This window comes from Macaca mulatta, chromosome 1, assembly GCF_049350105.2.
Source record: "Macaca mulatta isolate MMU2019108-1 chromosome 1, T2T-MMU8v2.0, whole genome shotgun sequence".
In the NCBI taxonomy this organism is placed as follows: domain Eukaryota; kingdom Metazoa; phylum Chordata; class Mammalia; order Primates; family Cercopithecidae; genus Macaca; species Macaca mulatta.
In genome coordinates this window covers 25,317,422-25,332,723 of record NC_133406.1, presented here as the reverse complement: position 1 = coordinate 25,332,723, position 15,302 = coordinate 25,317,422, and the positions used below count along the sequence as shown (strand labels likewise).

The 15,302-nt window shown below is 41.8% G+C and overlaps 1 protein-coding gene across 9 annotated transcripts in view; it reads right to left on the bottom strand.

Moving 5' to 3' along the window:
- Positions 1-3,835: 3,835 nt before the first annotated feature.
- MPZL1 (myelin protein zero like 1) overlaps positions 3,836-15,302 on the bottom strand; it is a 71,069-nt gene continuing 59,602 nt past the window's right edge. For all 9 annotated transcript variants that reach the window (XR_013416189.1, XR_013416190.1, XR_013416192.1 and 6 more), the window contains one exon: positions 3,836-6,868. Coding sequence is in view for 5 of the 9 variants with exons in the window: in XM_077999367.1 (XP_077855493.1) it covers positions 6,767-6,868 (102 nt within the window). In the remaining 4 variants the exon portion in view is untranslated. The remainder of the gene's footprint in view (positions 6,869-15,302) is intronic.

The following is a 15,302-nucleotide window of genomic DNA, read 5'->3' as shown; positions in this document are numbered from 1 at the left end:
ATCATCAGTCAATCTTTTCATTTCCAAAAGGATCAAATAACCTATGGGGCATAACAGGATCCATTTTTTTAATGTCTTCAAGGAACAACCAGAACGTTTTAAGCAATTTTCAGTATGATGATACAAATAATTGAAACAATTTTCTTTCAAGTTTCCTGTCTAACTGGGTATTTCAAACAAAAATACTAATATTGCTGAAGTGAGTTGATACAGGCTCTGAAATCCCCACATCACTTGACACCTCTGGGAAATTTAAGTGGCCTTCATATTTCAAGCTCATTAATACCAATGGAAATCACACCTGCAATAACAGAGATGAACGTTCAGCACATAGGAACCTGGCTTTCCATCACTGATGGACAGGGTATAACAGAATGGTGACTCTAGGCTGTTATGTGAGTTGTAATTCCTGTCGTGTAGTTTTGTTACACTCAGCCAGTCATATACTTTTTTTACCTGTTTTGGGCAACAATAGGAATTTCTGAAATGGTTTTTGTGGAGTCAAGAGTAAGTCTGTGGTTGGCATTATGAAGCTCTCTGATGCCATGGCCAGAATCTCTACCTACCTACTTTCTCTGTCTAAATCAGGATACATCTATTATTGTATCACTGTAAAAAACTGAGACAGATCATAGAGCTGAACATAATCCAAGATACACATAAAGCTATGAGTAAAGTTAATGTACAAAGTGTATATGGAGTGTACAATCTGTGTACAGTGGTAGAAAATGACCCACAAATTTGGCTAGGACCTAGAGATTAGCAAAAGCAAAGAGACAAATACAATCAGTTACAAGTCAGTGCACACGACTAACATGAAACAAAATTTTCATAAGGAACAGTTTTCCTGGTATGTTAGTTGTTTTCACACTGCTATAAAAAATTCCGGAGACTGTAGGCCAGGTGTGGTGGCTCACACCTATAATCCCAGCAGTTTGGGAGGCCGAGGTGGGTGGATCATCTGAGGTCAAGAGTTCGAGACCAGCCTGGCCAACATGGTGAAACCCTATCTCCACTACAATACAAAAAAAATTAGCCGGGAATGGTGGCGCATGCCTGTAATCCCAGCTACTCAGGAGGCTGAGGCAGGGGAATCGCTTGAACCCAGGAAGTGGAGGTTGCAGTGAGTCAAGATCGCGCTACTACACTCCAGCCTGGGCGACAGAGTGAGACTCCATTTAAAAAAAAACCAACAACAACAACAAAAAACAAAAACAAAACCTCAAGACTGGATAATTTATGAAGAAAAGAGGTTTAATTGGCTCACGGTTCTGCAGGTTACACGGGCAGCATAGTGTCTTTGGCTTCTGGTGAGGCCTCAGGAAGCTTCCAAACATGGCGGAAGGCGAAGTGGGAGTGAGGCTTCTTGTAGGGCTTCTCATGAGGCATCCCACGTGGCAGGAGGAGGAGCGAGAGAGCAAAGTGGGAGGGTGCTGCATATTTTTAAACAACCAGGTCTCGTGAGAACTCACAATCACGAGAACTTCACCAGCGAGGACGGGTGCTAACCCATTTGTGAGAAATCTACTCCCTGTGATCCAGTCATCTCCCACCGGGCCTCACCTCCAATGCTGGGGATCGCAATTCGGCAGATTTAGGCTGGGCCACAGATCTCAACCCTATTATCTTGTGTTAAATCCAGAGAGATATTTGTGCTGTAGGTCTTTATAAAATTGAAAAATGTATGACAGAGAACAACGTTCTCAAAGGCATCCTGGCAGTAAAGTACAATAAGTAGCTTGTTTCCTAGGACTCTTTTTTATGACATACTTCAATGTAGGTTGATAGAATTATGTCAAAGAGGCTGGGCATGGTGGCTCACACCTGTAATCCCAGCACTTTGGGAGACTAAGGCAGGCATCTCTACTAAAAATATAAAAAATTAGCCCGGTGTGGTGGCGCATGCCTATAATACCAGCTACTTGGGAGGCTGAGGTGGGAGAATCGCTGGAACCTGGGAGGTGGAACTTGCAGTGAGCCAAGATCACGCCACTGCACTCCAGCCTGGGTGACAGAGCGAGACTGTCTCAAAAAAAAATTTTTTTGTTTTCAAATTATGTCAAAGGGCAATTTCATTAAAGTAATTCTTAAAAATACCAAAATATATTGAAATTTTTCATAACAAAATATCTTGACTATGCGAGAGGAAAGTGCAGGAGAAAACCCACCATAAGTTCCTACCACCAGCTCTACCAGTGCCACAGATGCCACTTTTCTCCCTGTGGCTGCTCCCTCTCCTTCCCTACACAGTGGGAAGATTAAGTCAGTGGTTCTCCAGTCCAGTTAGCACAGGAACCACCCAGAGGGGTCAGAAGGGAGCCAACTGGGATGAGAGAGTATCTGAGTTTCCTCTAAACACTGCTCAACTCAGCTCCCTCAGGGGTGGAAGCTGCTCTCATAAATAGTAAGTACATCTTTGGTTGGCAAGGCCCCGATGTAGCTTGGAAACCAGAGCCCTAGCAGATGGATGCCCTCTGACACTTACTGCTGACTTGGAAGGAATTGCAGATTTGACAAAAATGTGATTCTGTCACTCACTGCTGCCCTTGTGTGGTGGAGGACGCATCCCTTTTCTTTTTGTCACATCACACAAGATGGATGCTGTTCGCATGTGAGAATTACTCCCAGGGGAGTTCCTGCCAGCTGTAACTCGTCCACTCCCACTCAAGAACGCATTAGGTTTTGCAAGCCCGAAGTTATGCAAGGCAGGAGCTCCTTGTGAATCCATGGTAATTTACAAAATTACTAAGTCACTGTAAAGCCTCAATGTTTTATTAGTAACACATTATTTGTAACATAGTTCTCAACAAATTAAGTCAGCATATTGTCTTCCAGACTGAGGTTAAAACTCTCAGACATCTGTGCCTACCACCTAGACTACACTACCCTCTCAAGTTTGTCCCTAACCAGCTCCTAAGGGACTGGGAGAAAACTGCAACTGCATTTCAGGCACGCAGCACATTTATTTGAGTAAGTGAGCAGTTTGGTTCTTCCCCTTGGTGTGAGAGCCCACAGGACATAGTGGCTAGGAACAAGGCTTTGATCAAACAGCGGCCCCAGGCCCAGCCCCTCTTCTCTGTACCTTATTAGCTAAGTGGCCTTGGGCAAGCCATATAATCTTTCAAACAATGGGATTAAGATTAGTACAATTACTATGAACTCACAGAAATAATAGAGCAAGAAATGCAAAGTGCCTGGCTCACACCAAGTATTTGGTAACTACTAGTTATTTCCATTCATGTCACCTGTCACCTCCGCCCTGTGGCAAGCTCCTTGAGGAGCTTTGTTTCCTTATGCTTAGCACAGTGCTTGGCACAGGACTGTTCTGTGTAGGTTGCTGAATGGATGAATCCTTCCACACTCATCCATCCAGGTAACATGTATTGAGCAGCTAAGTGCCAGGCACTGTTCCCCTTACTGCAGACGGAGCAGTGAACAAAACAGCAAGGTCCTGGCCTCGTGTTGACTATGTTCTAGTGGGGGAGAACAGACAAGTTAAGTGTGTACTGGGAGAGAGGGAGAGAAATAGAGCAACCAGAGCGGAATTGAGGGGGCTAGCAAGGCTGAGGTGGTGGGGGCGGGGGGCTTGCTCTTTTATATATCACAGAAGGTCTCCCTGAGGAGGTAACATCTGAGCGGATGCTTAAAGGAAGTCAGAGAGCAAACCACAGGATTATCTGCAGAAGGTGCTTCAGGCCCAGGGAACAGCATGTGCAAAGGCCCAGAAGCAGGTACATGGATGGCATTTTTGAAGAGAAGGCAGGTGTAGCTGGAATGGTATGAGTGAAGGGCGTATCTCTTTTTCTATTTTGGTCAAAATGAGCACACAACACAATCCAGAAATTGAAAAAGATGTATTAAAATATTCACAAAAATACAACTGAAAATCAAAAAATAATAATGAGCTTGATGGTTTTTCCCTAGCTGATACATTTCCATTGAAAAACTACAGATAGTTTGAAATTTCAATCTCTAAGTAATGTCTTTTGCATGCTCCCGTACAGAATTAGCGCATAATTTTAAGAGGACTCTTTTTGCCAGGACGAAGACACGGAGAGGGCAGATCTGCCCTTTAGGCAACCCCAGTTTGTTATCTGCAGCCAGGCAAGGAGTGCTGAGGCACGGGGAAAAAGGGGAGCCAAAAGGGCTGGGTGTGCGGGGCTTGGGAAGAGGTCCTGCCCTGAGAGGCTCATCTCAGTGTGAGCAGCTTCCTCCAGGGAAACCCATCCTGGCAGAGTGCCAAGCTGGCAGCTTCTCTTGCCTGGGGAGAAGGTTGGTGAGAACTGGTGAGGATTCTCTGCCAGAATGCCAGGGCGCTGACAAGAGTTTGAGGTGTCTGGTTGGGCAGGAGGCCAAAAAGTCAGGCTGGGGAAGGGGATGATCAGGGAGGAAACGGCCTCCAGGTGTCATTTGAGTGAGCGGCCCCCAGAGCACCAGCTTCACCAACACATGGTGCCGGCACTGCAAGAAGAAGTGAGGGCTCTTGCTCTTAGGGAGCACCGAAATGTTTCGTTTATTCACAGGAACTGTTGAGAAAGAAGTGAAAAAACAATGCCCCTTTTCTCTGTAAAAAAACGACTGTAAGGAAACATGACACAGGCCTGTCTACAATGTGTGTCCTCTGTACCTCAAAGCACAGCCTTGGTCCGCTATGTGGTTTTCACGGTGGCAAAGGCTCACCACGAGTCTCAGCTTGAAGGATGGTGACAATCTAACACCCTTCCCCTCCAAACACACATAAGACGCCTTCCAAAGTCTCCCATAGTTTTCAAAATAGATGCCCAAAAAGTTTTAGGATGCAAGGCAGAGTTGAGCACTTTGGGGAAATGTTTCAGGGCCAGCACTATGTCACTGTGTGTCACTCTCTCGGGCTGGGCTTATGAACATGGAAGGCAGCAGGGCAAGCATATTTTTCTCCATTCCACACAGAACAAAGAGCAGACGCTGGCCAGCTTCAGATGTATGTGGTGACCAAACCTGATCCCTGTTGACTCACACGGATGTGGCATGTAAGGTGGAGCGTTACAAGAATAACAAAAATAGCTCCTCAAAAAACAAAAGGCTTCATGTGTGGGACAGTTAGTTTTGAAGCTCATATGCCCTTTATCTTATCACCTTGTGCACACCTCGAAATCTCAATCCTGTTTTATTTCCTTTACGAATTCTCTTAGAACTCAGCCTTCAAACATCCCCAGAAGATGACAAGATGAGAAGAAAAAGCAGCAGTTCATAGTGGACTCCAAACTAGAGGGGAGGAAAGTAACATTGCCCCTCACTCCCACTCACCCCAAACACGTTCTGCAGACCATCTAGACCGTATTCTTCCCGTAACTGTGGGCTTTAGGACAATTTTAAAAGGGGGAAAATTAAAAAAGAAATCCAGAAAATGGGAGAAATGACAACATAAGTGTTTAATGATCTTCACCATGCTTTCCATTCCCAGTAAAAAGTAAAAACTCATAGATTTTAAGTGGGGTGGGGAGTAGTGAATGGGAGAAAACAAGTTTTAGGAAAGGACAGCCAAATTATCTAATCTAGGCTCTCATTGGCCTCAACAGTCTTTGAGGCACCATGAAGCTGTTATAAAGCCATGACTGATGCTGCTTCTTGCTGGAAGCATGACTGGCGCTTTATAAAGAAGGTGACTCTTGCCAGCTGCGGTGGTGCAACTATAGTTCGTTCCAGCTACTCGGGAGGCTGAGGAGGGAGAATCACTTGAGCCCAAGAGTTCAAGGCTAGTCTGGGCAACATAGTGAGACTCTACCTCAAAAAAAAAAAAAAAAAAGAAAAGAAAAAGAGAAAGAAAAAAAGCAAAAGAATGTGATTCTCTAGAGAGCAAGCTCTAGGATATTGGCGAGTGGCCGAGTGGCAACATAATGATCCCATTTCTGCCTACTTAGAAGGAAAGAAACTCCTCTCCTTTAGCTGTATGGTAACTGTTATTTCAAGCAGAAAGGACATCAGCAAAGAATAAAACCGATACCTTTTACTCTCCATTTTACAAAAGTTCTCAAGCAAAGCTTGGATTTTTCTACTTAATCAGTATTGATCCAACAGTATTCAGAATGAAGTGACCTTCGGCATTTATCCTTTGCTAATCTTGCATTATGAATCCAGAAATTGAAAGGACACATTTCAAGGGTGCAACTTAAAGTAAGTCTACACAACATGTAAGGCTAAAAATTGCCCCATATTTTAGTGAGAAAAACATCAAAAAAACTTCTCAAATTGTTTTCAAGTGGCATAGCCAATGGATGTTTTTTAAAAGCTGCAGACAAATAAATGGTACTGGTACTGTGTTAAAGGCTCCTGGGTATGCTTCCATCATAGCATCCCCATCCTCCAACTACAATAAATGCTAAGACTGATTAAGCCCTTAGATTAAAAGGCCATGTCTACTGCAAATACTACAGGATCTGCTATTGTCTCCATTAAGGCAAACCATTTCTAAATGATGGTGAAAGGAATGTTTCTGAAATCTCCCAATTGTAAATGACCTGAAAAGAAAGTACGAAAACAGCAAGACAATGGGTACATATGTAGAATCATATCATCTTTTCATCATGCAACACTGGCTCCTCACATGAGGAAGATTAAATAGAATATTTATACGTATCCTTTGTACACATCTTTCTCTCCCTCCGTGAGTACACATGGGCTTGTCCTTGCCTGGGTCTCCAAGGCTGCATGTGCAATGGGCTACATTTTCTGCACGAGAGTCCAGTTTGGTTTTGTTTCTTGCTGAGGATATGTTCTAGGTCTTCTCTTAATTTTTTCGGATATCCGCATACACCACAGACTCTGACTTGTTAATCTTGTCACTGTGATGTCCGCCGGAGTGGTCTAACTGTGCATATATGACTGGGCCCTGGAAAAGGGATGCAGAAGGATTAGAGGTTTGAAAAAGCTGGCGGTTCCTTCAGCTACAGGCATAGAAGCAATGATTAAAGTGATCACATCAGGGTTCCAAAGCAAAGACTTCCCTCTTTTGAATGTCTTCAGGAAGACTTCTTATGGATGATATGTCCAGGACTGACTTTGAAACAAGATTGGACATACGTTGACAATAGTTAAAGCAGGTACATGGGGCTTTGTTACATTATTCTTTCAAACCTTTTTATTATATTTTATTTTTATTTATTTATTTATTTTTGAGGTGGAGTCTCGCTCTGTCGCCCAGGCTGGAGTGCAGTGGTGTGATCTCGGCTCACTGCAAGCTCCACCTCCTAGGATCACGCCATTCTCCTGCCTCAGCCTCCTGAGTAGCTGGGACTACAGGCGCCTGCCACCACGCCCGGCTAATTTTTTGTATTTTTAGTACAGACAGGGTTTCACTGTGTTACCCAGGATGGTCTCCATCTCCTGACCTTGTGATCTGCCCACCTCAGCCTCCCAAAGTGCTAAGATTACAGGCGCAAGCCACAGTGCCCGGCCTCAAACCTTTTTGATGTTTGAAAATTTCCGTAATAATATAATATTCCTTCTTAGGAATATCTCTTATCTTTTTTTTTTTTTTTTTTGAGACGGAGTCTCGCTCTGTCGCCCAGGCTGTAGTGCAGTGGCCGGATCTCAGCTCACTGCAAGCTCCGCCTCCTGGGTTTACGCCATTCTCCTGCCTCAGCCTCCTGAGTAGCTGGGACTACAGGCGCCCGCCACCTCGCCCGGCTAGTTTTTTGTATTTTTTAGTTGAGACGGGGTTTCACCGTGTTAGCCAGGATGGTCTCGATCTCCTGACCTCGTGATCCGCCCGTCTCGGCCTCCCAAAGTGCTGGGATTACAGGCTTGAGCCACCGCGCCCGGCCTAATATCTCTTATCTTAATAGCTATTACAGAAATCCTCACCTCTTTCCATTGGGGTAAGAGTCTTAAGGACTAAGATGGGAACTTCCACCCACCTGAGACCCACAGAAATCATGAGCTTCAGAATGATCAATCCATGCAAGAAACCAACATATTTGGTGCCACCCAAAGATACAATCAATTTAATCTGGTCACATTATACAAATAGGTATAGTTTTAAGCAAATAGTTTAAAAGCATTTCAAATATTCTTCAATACAACTACTTACAGCATAATTCTTTTAGTCTGAGCCTATCGTGACCAATACAAATATTGCTTCCTTGATTTCTAATATTAGATAACTGTTCTTCCTGTTTTAAAATAAAATTAAAAAGAAAAAACAAAAAACCACAATCTACACAGATAGAAAGAAAACCCCTAAATGGAGTAAAGTAGAAAAGATCCTCTTCTTAGCCTCAGCAGTAAGGAAGAGGTTACAATTCCAGGGAATTGTCAGGGTCCCATCCAGGAGAGCAAGGGAAGGCTGGATGGCCTGGGGGCAGAGCGAATTCCCTAACTGTTGGGGGAAGAGGTCAGATAGGTGGCTGCACTTCATGACTCTTTCCGTTCAGACTCTTAAAATCGTAAACAACAACAAAATAGCCCTGGTTTTAAAAGAAAAATTTAATATTACCCAGTGTCAACTTTGCTCCCAATCTAGAGGAACTCTCCTTGAGAAGTCTAATAATGTGCTTAAGCTTTCACTTTTGAAATAATAAGCTCAGTAGCCAAAAGCACATGGTTTAAAATAAACACACTTGCCCTCATCCAGGAGCCCTAACAACCTGTGTCCTTAGTGTGTAACCTGGGGTTCTGTGGAGTTCAGGTACTCCAACGTCTACAGAAGGGACAGGCCCAGTTGTAAGGGCTATACAATGGTGCATCGAAAAACAGAGTTAGAAAATAACACTCGAGGACTAGATCCATTTGAATGTTGGCAGATCTGCAGTCTGAATTACGATATCGTCTTTGTTGAACCTTAGAGAAGAGCACTGGTCATGTGGTCCTGGGCATATTTGTAAATTTCTAAGCACAAGTTTCTTCATCTCTAAAATGGTATTACTAATAATATCTACATTTTTGTTTTTTGTTGTTATGAAAATTAAATAAGATGATACCTATAACTTAGGCAGTGTCTCACAGATAGCACTTAATACATGTTAGTTATTATTATGAACGTCTTGTTACACAAATACATTTTAAAATGCACTAAGGTAACTGATCAAGTAAATTAACTGATCAAATAAACAAACTCTGTGTGTTTATCTTTAGTCTACAATGGCTGTCATGGGTAATATTAACAGATCACATGGTTAATAATCATACAGACCCTCTATATTCATCTCAGAAAGCTGCAAGTTAAATGCTAACCCCACCAACAAACAAAAGGAAGTTAAAAAGACTGTTTTCGGCCGGGTGCGGTGACTCACGCCTGTAATCCCTGCACTTTGGGAGGCCGAGGCAGGCGGGTCATGAGGTCAGGAGATGGAGACCATCCTGGCTAATATGGTGAAACCTCGTCTCTACTAAAAATACAAAAAAATTAGCCGGGCGTGGTGGCGGGTGCCTGTAGTTCCAGCTACTTGGGAGGCTGAGGCAGGAGAATCGCGTGAACCCGGAGGCGGAGCTTGCAGTGAGCTGAGATCACACCACTGCACTCCAGCCTGGGTGACAGAACGAGACACCGTCTCAAAAAAAAAAAAAAAAGACTGTTTTCTACTAGGAACAGAATGAAAACTAACTGTTCCCTGGTAACAGCTATTTCAAAGAATAGGACAGACCTCCCAACATTAAATTATATACATTTTTAGATAATAAAACCCCATATCATAATTCCTAAAAACTCACCAAGAGTTTTAGGGTATGTTCATGGGAGAAGGGGTTTACAATGTGTGACTGACTGCACAAATGGCTACAAACTCTTTCCTTCACTGCATCTTACTCTTTGCAACATAATGCTGTAGGTCCTTCCATCAAGAGTAGAAATCTGTTTCTCTACCCTTACTGAATCTGGGCTGATCTTGTGACCAGCTCCGACTAACAGAATGAATGAGGCAGAAGTAACGCTGTGCAGTTTCCATACCCAGACCTCAACAGACTTTGCCGCTTCCACTCTCTTACTGATCTTAGGATCCACATAGCCACTATGACCATGTGAAGATGCCCAAGTTAGCCTGATGGCTGATGAGAGACACATGGCCAAGCTGTCCTCTCTCTGCCTGGTCAACAGCCTGACAATGGTTAGATTTAAGTGAGAGACTACTGTAGACTGTCCAGCTACCATTCAAGCTTCTAGCCAACTGCAGATGCACAAGCGAGCCAGCAGAGATCAGCTGAACTCACCCAGACCAGAATCTGCTCAACCAATCCATAGAATGGGAAGTCAAATAAATGGTGGCTGTTTTAGGCCACTATATTTTCAGGAGTTTGTTATGTGGCAGTAGATAATCGATATGCTATGTGAGTAGAAAAGAATGAGAACAGAGAAAGTAAAGAGGAAAAAGAACACAGAATTATCTCTTAGTCTGTAAACGTTAAAATATCAATGAGGTCTTTCATGTAAGACAGTACTGTCTTTCATGTCAAAAGAATACAACTATCTGTTGAAAGTAAATGGAAAACATTGAAGAAATCCCTTCCTGCTGATGGACTTGGTATTCTTCAAACTGTTTACCACTGCCTGTTATCCTCATTCCTCTTCCCCCTTAGAATAAAATAAGGTCTTAAGTCAGGAATTTGCTTAACTTCCTAGAACTTGACAGAACGTAGGTGCTAGATGAAGGGATGGATGGAATAAAGGATGCAGAGAAATTGCGGATGTAGGTTGAGATTCGGGTCTGCTGACAGATCACGCTCGATCTAGAACACCTCCATGAAGTCTGATTCTGAGTGCCCTTTAGAGGTGGAAGGAGCCCTGAGTCTCTATGGAACATGCCTCAGCACCTCGATTTTGAGGGCAAATTAGGCTGCTGAGGAATTCAAGAGGATCCTCTGAACCACGATCAACTTTGAAATGAACCCACCATTGCTAAGACGTTCACTTTTGGGTATGCAAGAATAAAGAAGGAAAACAACAACAAAACCTACATTAACCTAGCTGTTTTCACTCTACCTCTTGGTACTCACCCTCCCCACCCTCCACCTCATTTATTTATTTTTGCTTTTACACAAAGAATTACAACAATAAAGTGAAAAACTACTCGGAATATGTTTTCAACTACTTTCTACATGAATAGGCCTGAGCTACTGAAAATGTTTCAAGAAACACATTGCTTAATATAGGCCTATTATTTTAGTTACAACTAGAGATAAAATTACCTCTGAAGTTTCCTTGTACCAAAACTAATTATTTATTCCAATAAAAAACCATACTGGTGAAGGTTGGAGGAGAATGTCCAGGAAGAAAGGATTCTAGAAGAGCAAAGAGACCTGCTTCTAGATACAAATTAACTGCTCAGGAGTCATTATGCTGCGTCCTGTAGTACACCTTTCATAGTCTCTGTAGCTTGTAGCCCCATTTAATTTGATTCTAGTCCTTCAGGTGTTAGAGAATCATTCCCAACATCCTAGCATGAATCACTAAGAGAGAACATCTGCTTTTACCATATGCTCATTGACTGTTGACAGAACACCTTTTTTTAGTATTTATTTCACTGTTTTTTAAGTAAAATATAAATATGAAACACAGCTATGTATTCTGACTTTCTTTGAGATAAATGAGACAAATACTGATGATCAAAGTGGAGGTGAAAAAAATTGGACAGGATAAAATATACACGTGCCTTAGAACCAGACAGATCTGGCTCAGCCACTAACTACTGACCTTGAGCAAGTGACTTGCCTAACTAAGCCTCAGTTTCTTCATATGTAAAATAGGGACAACAAAAGAACTTACCCTGGAGGACTGTTGTGAGGACTAAAGGAAAAATGCACAAAACTACTTCTTGAAACATTACCCTATCTATGCTATGCACTATAGTTGACAAATACATAAATATTCCATTCAATCACTGTTTAACAACATAACCCAAAAACCTACCTTCTGCATACAAAGCATCAACGATATCCAGAAAAGGATCTGGAAAACCAACTATTCATCAAATACATATACAAAAATTACTTTATACCAATCTCATTCAAAACTAAGCTTCACAAAGAAAAAAAATTTTCTTATCTTTTCCCCAATGCCTTAACACTCTAGGTAGTGCCTATCTAACACAACACCTTCCCAACCCGGCCTCCCACTCCACTTTGCTGGAAGACCCCTAATTTGGTTCTGATCTTTACTCTCCCTTTGCTCAGGTAGACCCCACCTTCCTCTGCCCTAGGAGTGAATCAGAATGGCATCAGCTTCTAAGCCACAATGCTGGAAGCCAGAACAATCAGCAATGCCTCAAAATGATGAAGGAAAATGATTTACAACCTGGAATCCTACCCAACCTGATTAGCAATCAAGTTTGAAGGAGGAGAGTAAAGATAATTTTAAAGGTGTTAAAAACGTATTAATTATCTCACAGTTTTACAGGTCAGAAGTCTGAAATGTGTTTCACTGTGTTAAGATCAAGGACTGCATGCCTTCCACAGGCTCCAGGAGAGGATCCGTCTCCTTGCTTTTTCCAGCTTCTGGAAGCTGCCTGTATTCCTTGGTTATGAGTTCTTCATCTTTAAAGTCAGCAGTACAGCATCTTCCAGTCTTTCTCTGATGCACACCATTCTGCCTCCCTCTTCTAACGACCTTTATGGTTACCATGGAGCTACCCAGATAACCCAGGAAAATCTCCCCATCTCAAGGCAATTTAATCACATCTGCCAAGTCCTTTTTGATATGTAAGGTAACATATCCTAAAGAATCCAAAGATTAGAATGTGAACCTCTTTGTGGGGCCATTATACAGTCTACCATGCAAGGTCTCAGAATTTTTTTACCTCCTGTGCATTTTTTTTCTCACAGGCACAGGCTGAAGAAATACAAATCTTCTCATGAGTAAATGTATTTTAAATGAAGACTCAATCAATTTGTACAAAGTGCCAAGAACATAAGTATAGTCTTCAAATTATAAAACCCCCATGAGATGAGAAAATAGCCACCATTAGCAAGAAATACAGAAACAAAAACCGTAGTCAGATCAATAAAGACTACAGACACTGAAATGATCAGTTTTGAGGTATAAAATAAGAATATTTAATATGCTTAAATAAATAAGATAGTTGAAAATATAATGAAGTTATAAGGAACTATCAAAATTAGTCAGGTATATTTAAAAAAGAACCAAATAAATTTTCTAGAAAATAAACCTATAATATGAAATTGAAGTTTAAAAACTTTAAAAAGGGGCTAAACAGTAGACTAGTCACAGCTAAACAATTAGTGAATGAGGGCAGATGAAGAAATTATGCAGAAAATGGCAGAAAGACAATACGATGAAAGATATGCAAGAGAGGCTAAGAGACTTAGAGCATAGAGGCAGTACAATACACATATAATCAGAGTTCCATAAAAAGATAAATAGATAAAATGCAGAAAGGAGAAATTCAAAGAGATTGTGACTGGAAATTTTTTATAATTTATTAAAGATATCAACCTTAAGACTCAGGAGGTCCAATGAAATTACAAGCAGATGCAACAAGGAATAATTTATAATTAAATAGTATATAAAATGCAGAACACCAAAGGCATAAAGAAGATCTGAAAAGCAGCCAGAGAGAAGAGACAGATTACCTACAGGGAAACAATGAGAATGTCAGCCGATTTTTCCACAGCTCTTCTCTTAATTATTTCTATCTGTTTATGTTGGGTTTAATTTGCTCTTCTTTTTCTAGTTTCTTCAGACAGAAGCCTAGATCATCAGTTTTAGAGCTTCATTTTTTCTAATATAAACAGTTAATGCTACAAATCTTCAAAGTACTTCTTTAGCTATATCTCACAAATTTTGATATGTTGTTATTTTCACTCAGTTCAAAATATTTTCTAACTTTTCTTGTAACTTCTTGTTTTACTCATGGGTTATTCAATTTTGAAATATTTAAGACTTTCCAGGTATCTTTCTATTGTTTTCTGTTTAATTCCATTGTGGCCAGAGAACATACTTTATATGATTCCAACCCTTTTAAATTTAATGAGAATTGTTTTATGGCCCAGAATATGGTCTATATTTGGTTAATTTTCATGTGTACTTAAAAAGAGTAAGAATTCTGCTCATCCATCTGTTTATCTGAGATAGGGTCTCACTATATTGCCCAGGCTGGTCTTTCACTCTTGGGCTCAAGCAATCCTACTTTAGCCTCTCAAGTTGCTGGGACTACAGGTACACACCACTATATCTGGCTTATGTGTTTTATTTTTTGGTTTCTTTTTATGCCTGGTAGTTTTTGTTTTTTTGTTTTTTTTTTTTTTTTCTGAGATGGAATCTCACTCTGTTGCCCAGGCTGGAGTGCAGTGGTGTGATCTCAGCTCACTGCAACCTCCGCCTCCCAGGTTCAAGTGATTCTCCTGCCTCAGCCTCCTGAGTGGCTGGAATTACAGGTGCACACCACTACGCCTGGCTAATTTTTGTATTTTTAGTAGAGATGGGGTTTCACCATGTTGGTTAGACTGGTCTCTAACTCCTGACCTCGTGATCCGCCTGCCTTGGCCTCCCAAAGTGCTGGGATTACAGGTGTAAGCCACCGTGCCCGGCCATTCCTGGTAGTTTTTGATTGGTGCCAGATATTATAAATTTTACATTGCTGGGTGCTGAATTTTGTTGTGGCATAGAGTGTTGGACTTTGTTGTAAAATGCAACTAAATTACTTTTGGATTCGTTTGATTCTTCAAAGTCTTCCTTTTAAGCTTTGTTATGGTGGGTCCATAGCATCCTGTATTCTGGTGCTAATTTAGCCCATTTAGGCATGACCATTTTGAGAACCCCAACCAATATCCTGTGTATTTTAAGTCTGTCTACTCTGGCTCTTAGGAACACAAACTAGTCCCAGACCTGTGTGAGCCCCAGGCATTGTGCAACCCATTGCATTTCAGGTACTTCTTCCCCTAGTTTCAGAGAGTCTTCTCCTCTGTGTATACAACTCTGTAATCAGACAAAGACTCAAGGGGACCCTGCTCCAGATCTCTGAAGTGCTCGTGCTCATCCTAGCACGTTCTCTCTATGGTTCCTTCTTTGGTACTCAGCCTCATAAATCCTAGCCTCCTTGACCTCCCCAAATTCTGATTTCAGCCTTCTCAATTCAGTGAGACAGCTGGGCTCGGTTTCCATTTTCCCCACCTACACTGCAGTGTGGGAACTGCTTCAAGGCGGTACACTGGGGCAATAACACAGCTCACATTGTCTGTTTCCCTTCTCTCGGGGATCACAGTGCTGCATAATCCGTGTTCCACTGTCTTGAAAACCATAGTTTCTTTTTCTTTTTTCTAGCTTGTTTTCAGCAAAAAAGCAACTTCCATAGTGCTTCAAGGGCGGAAGAAAAATG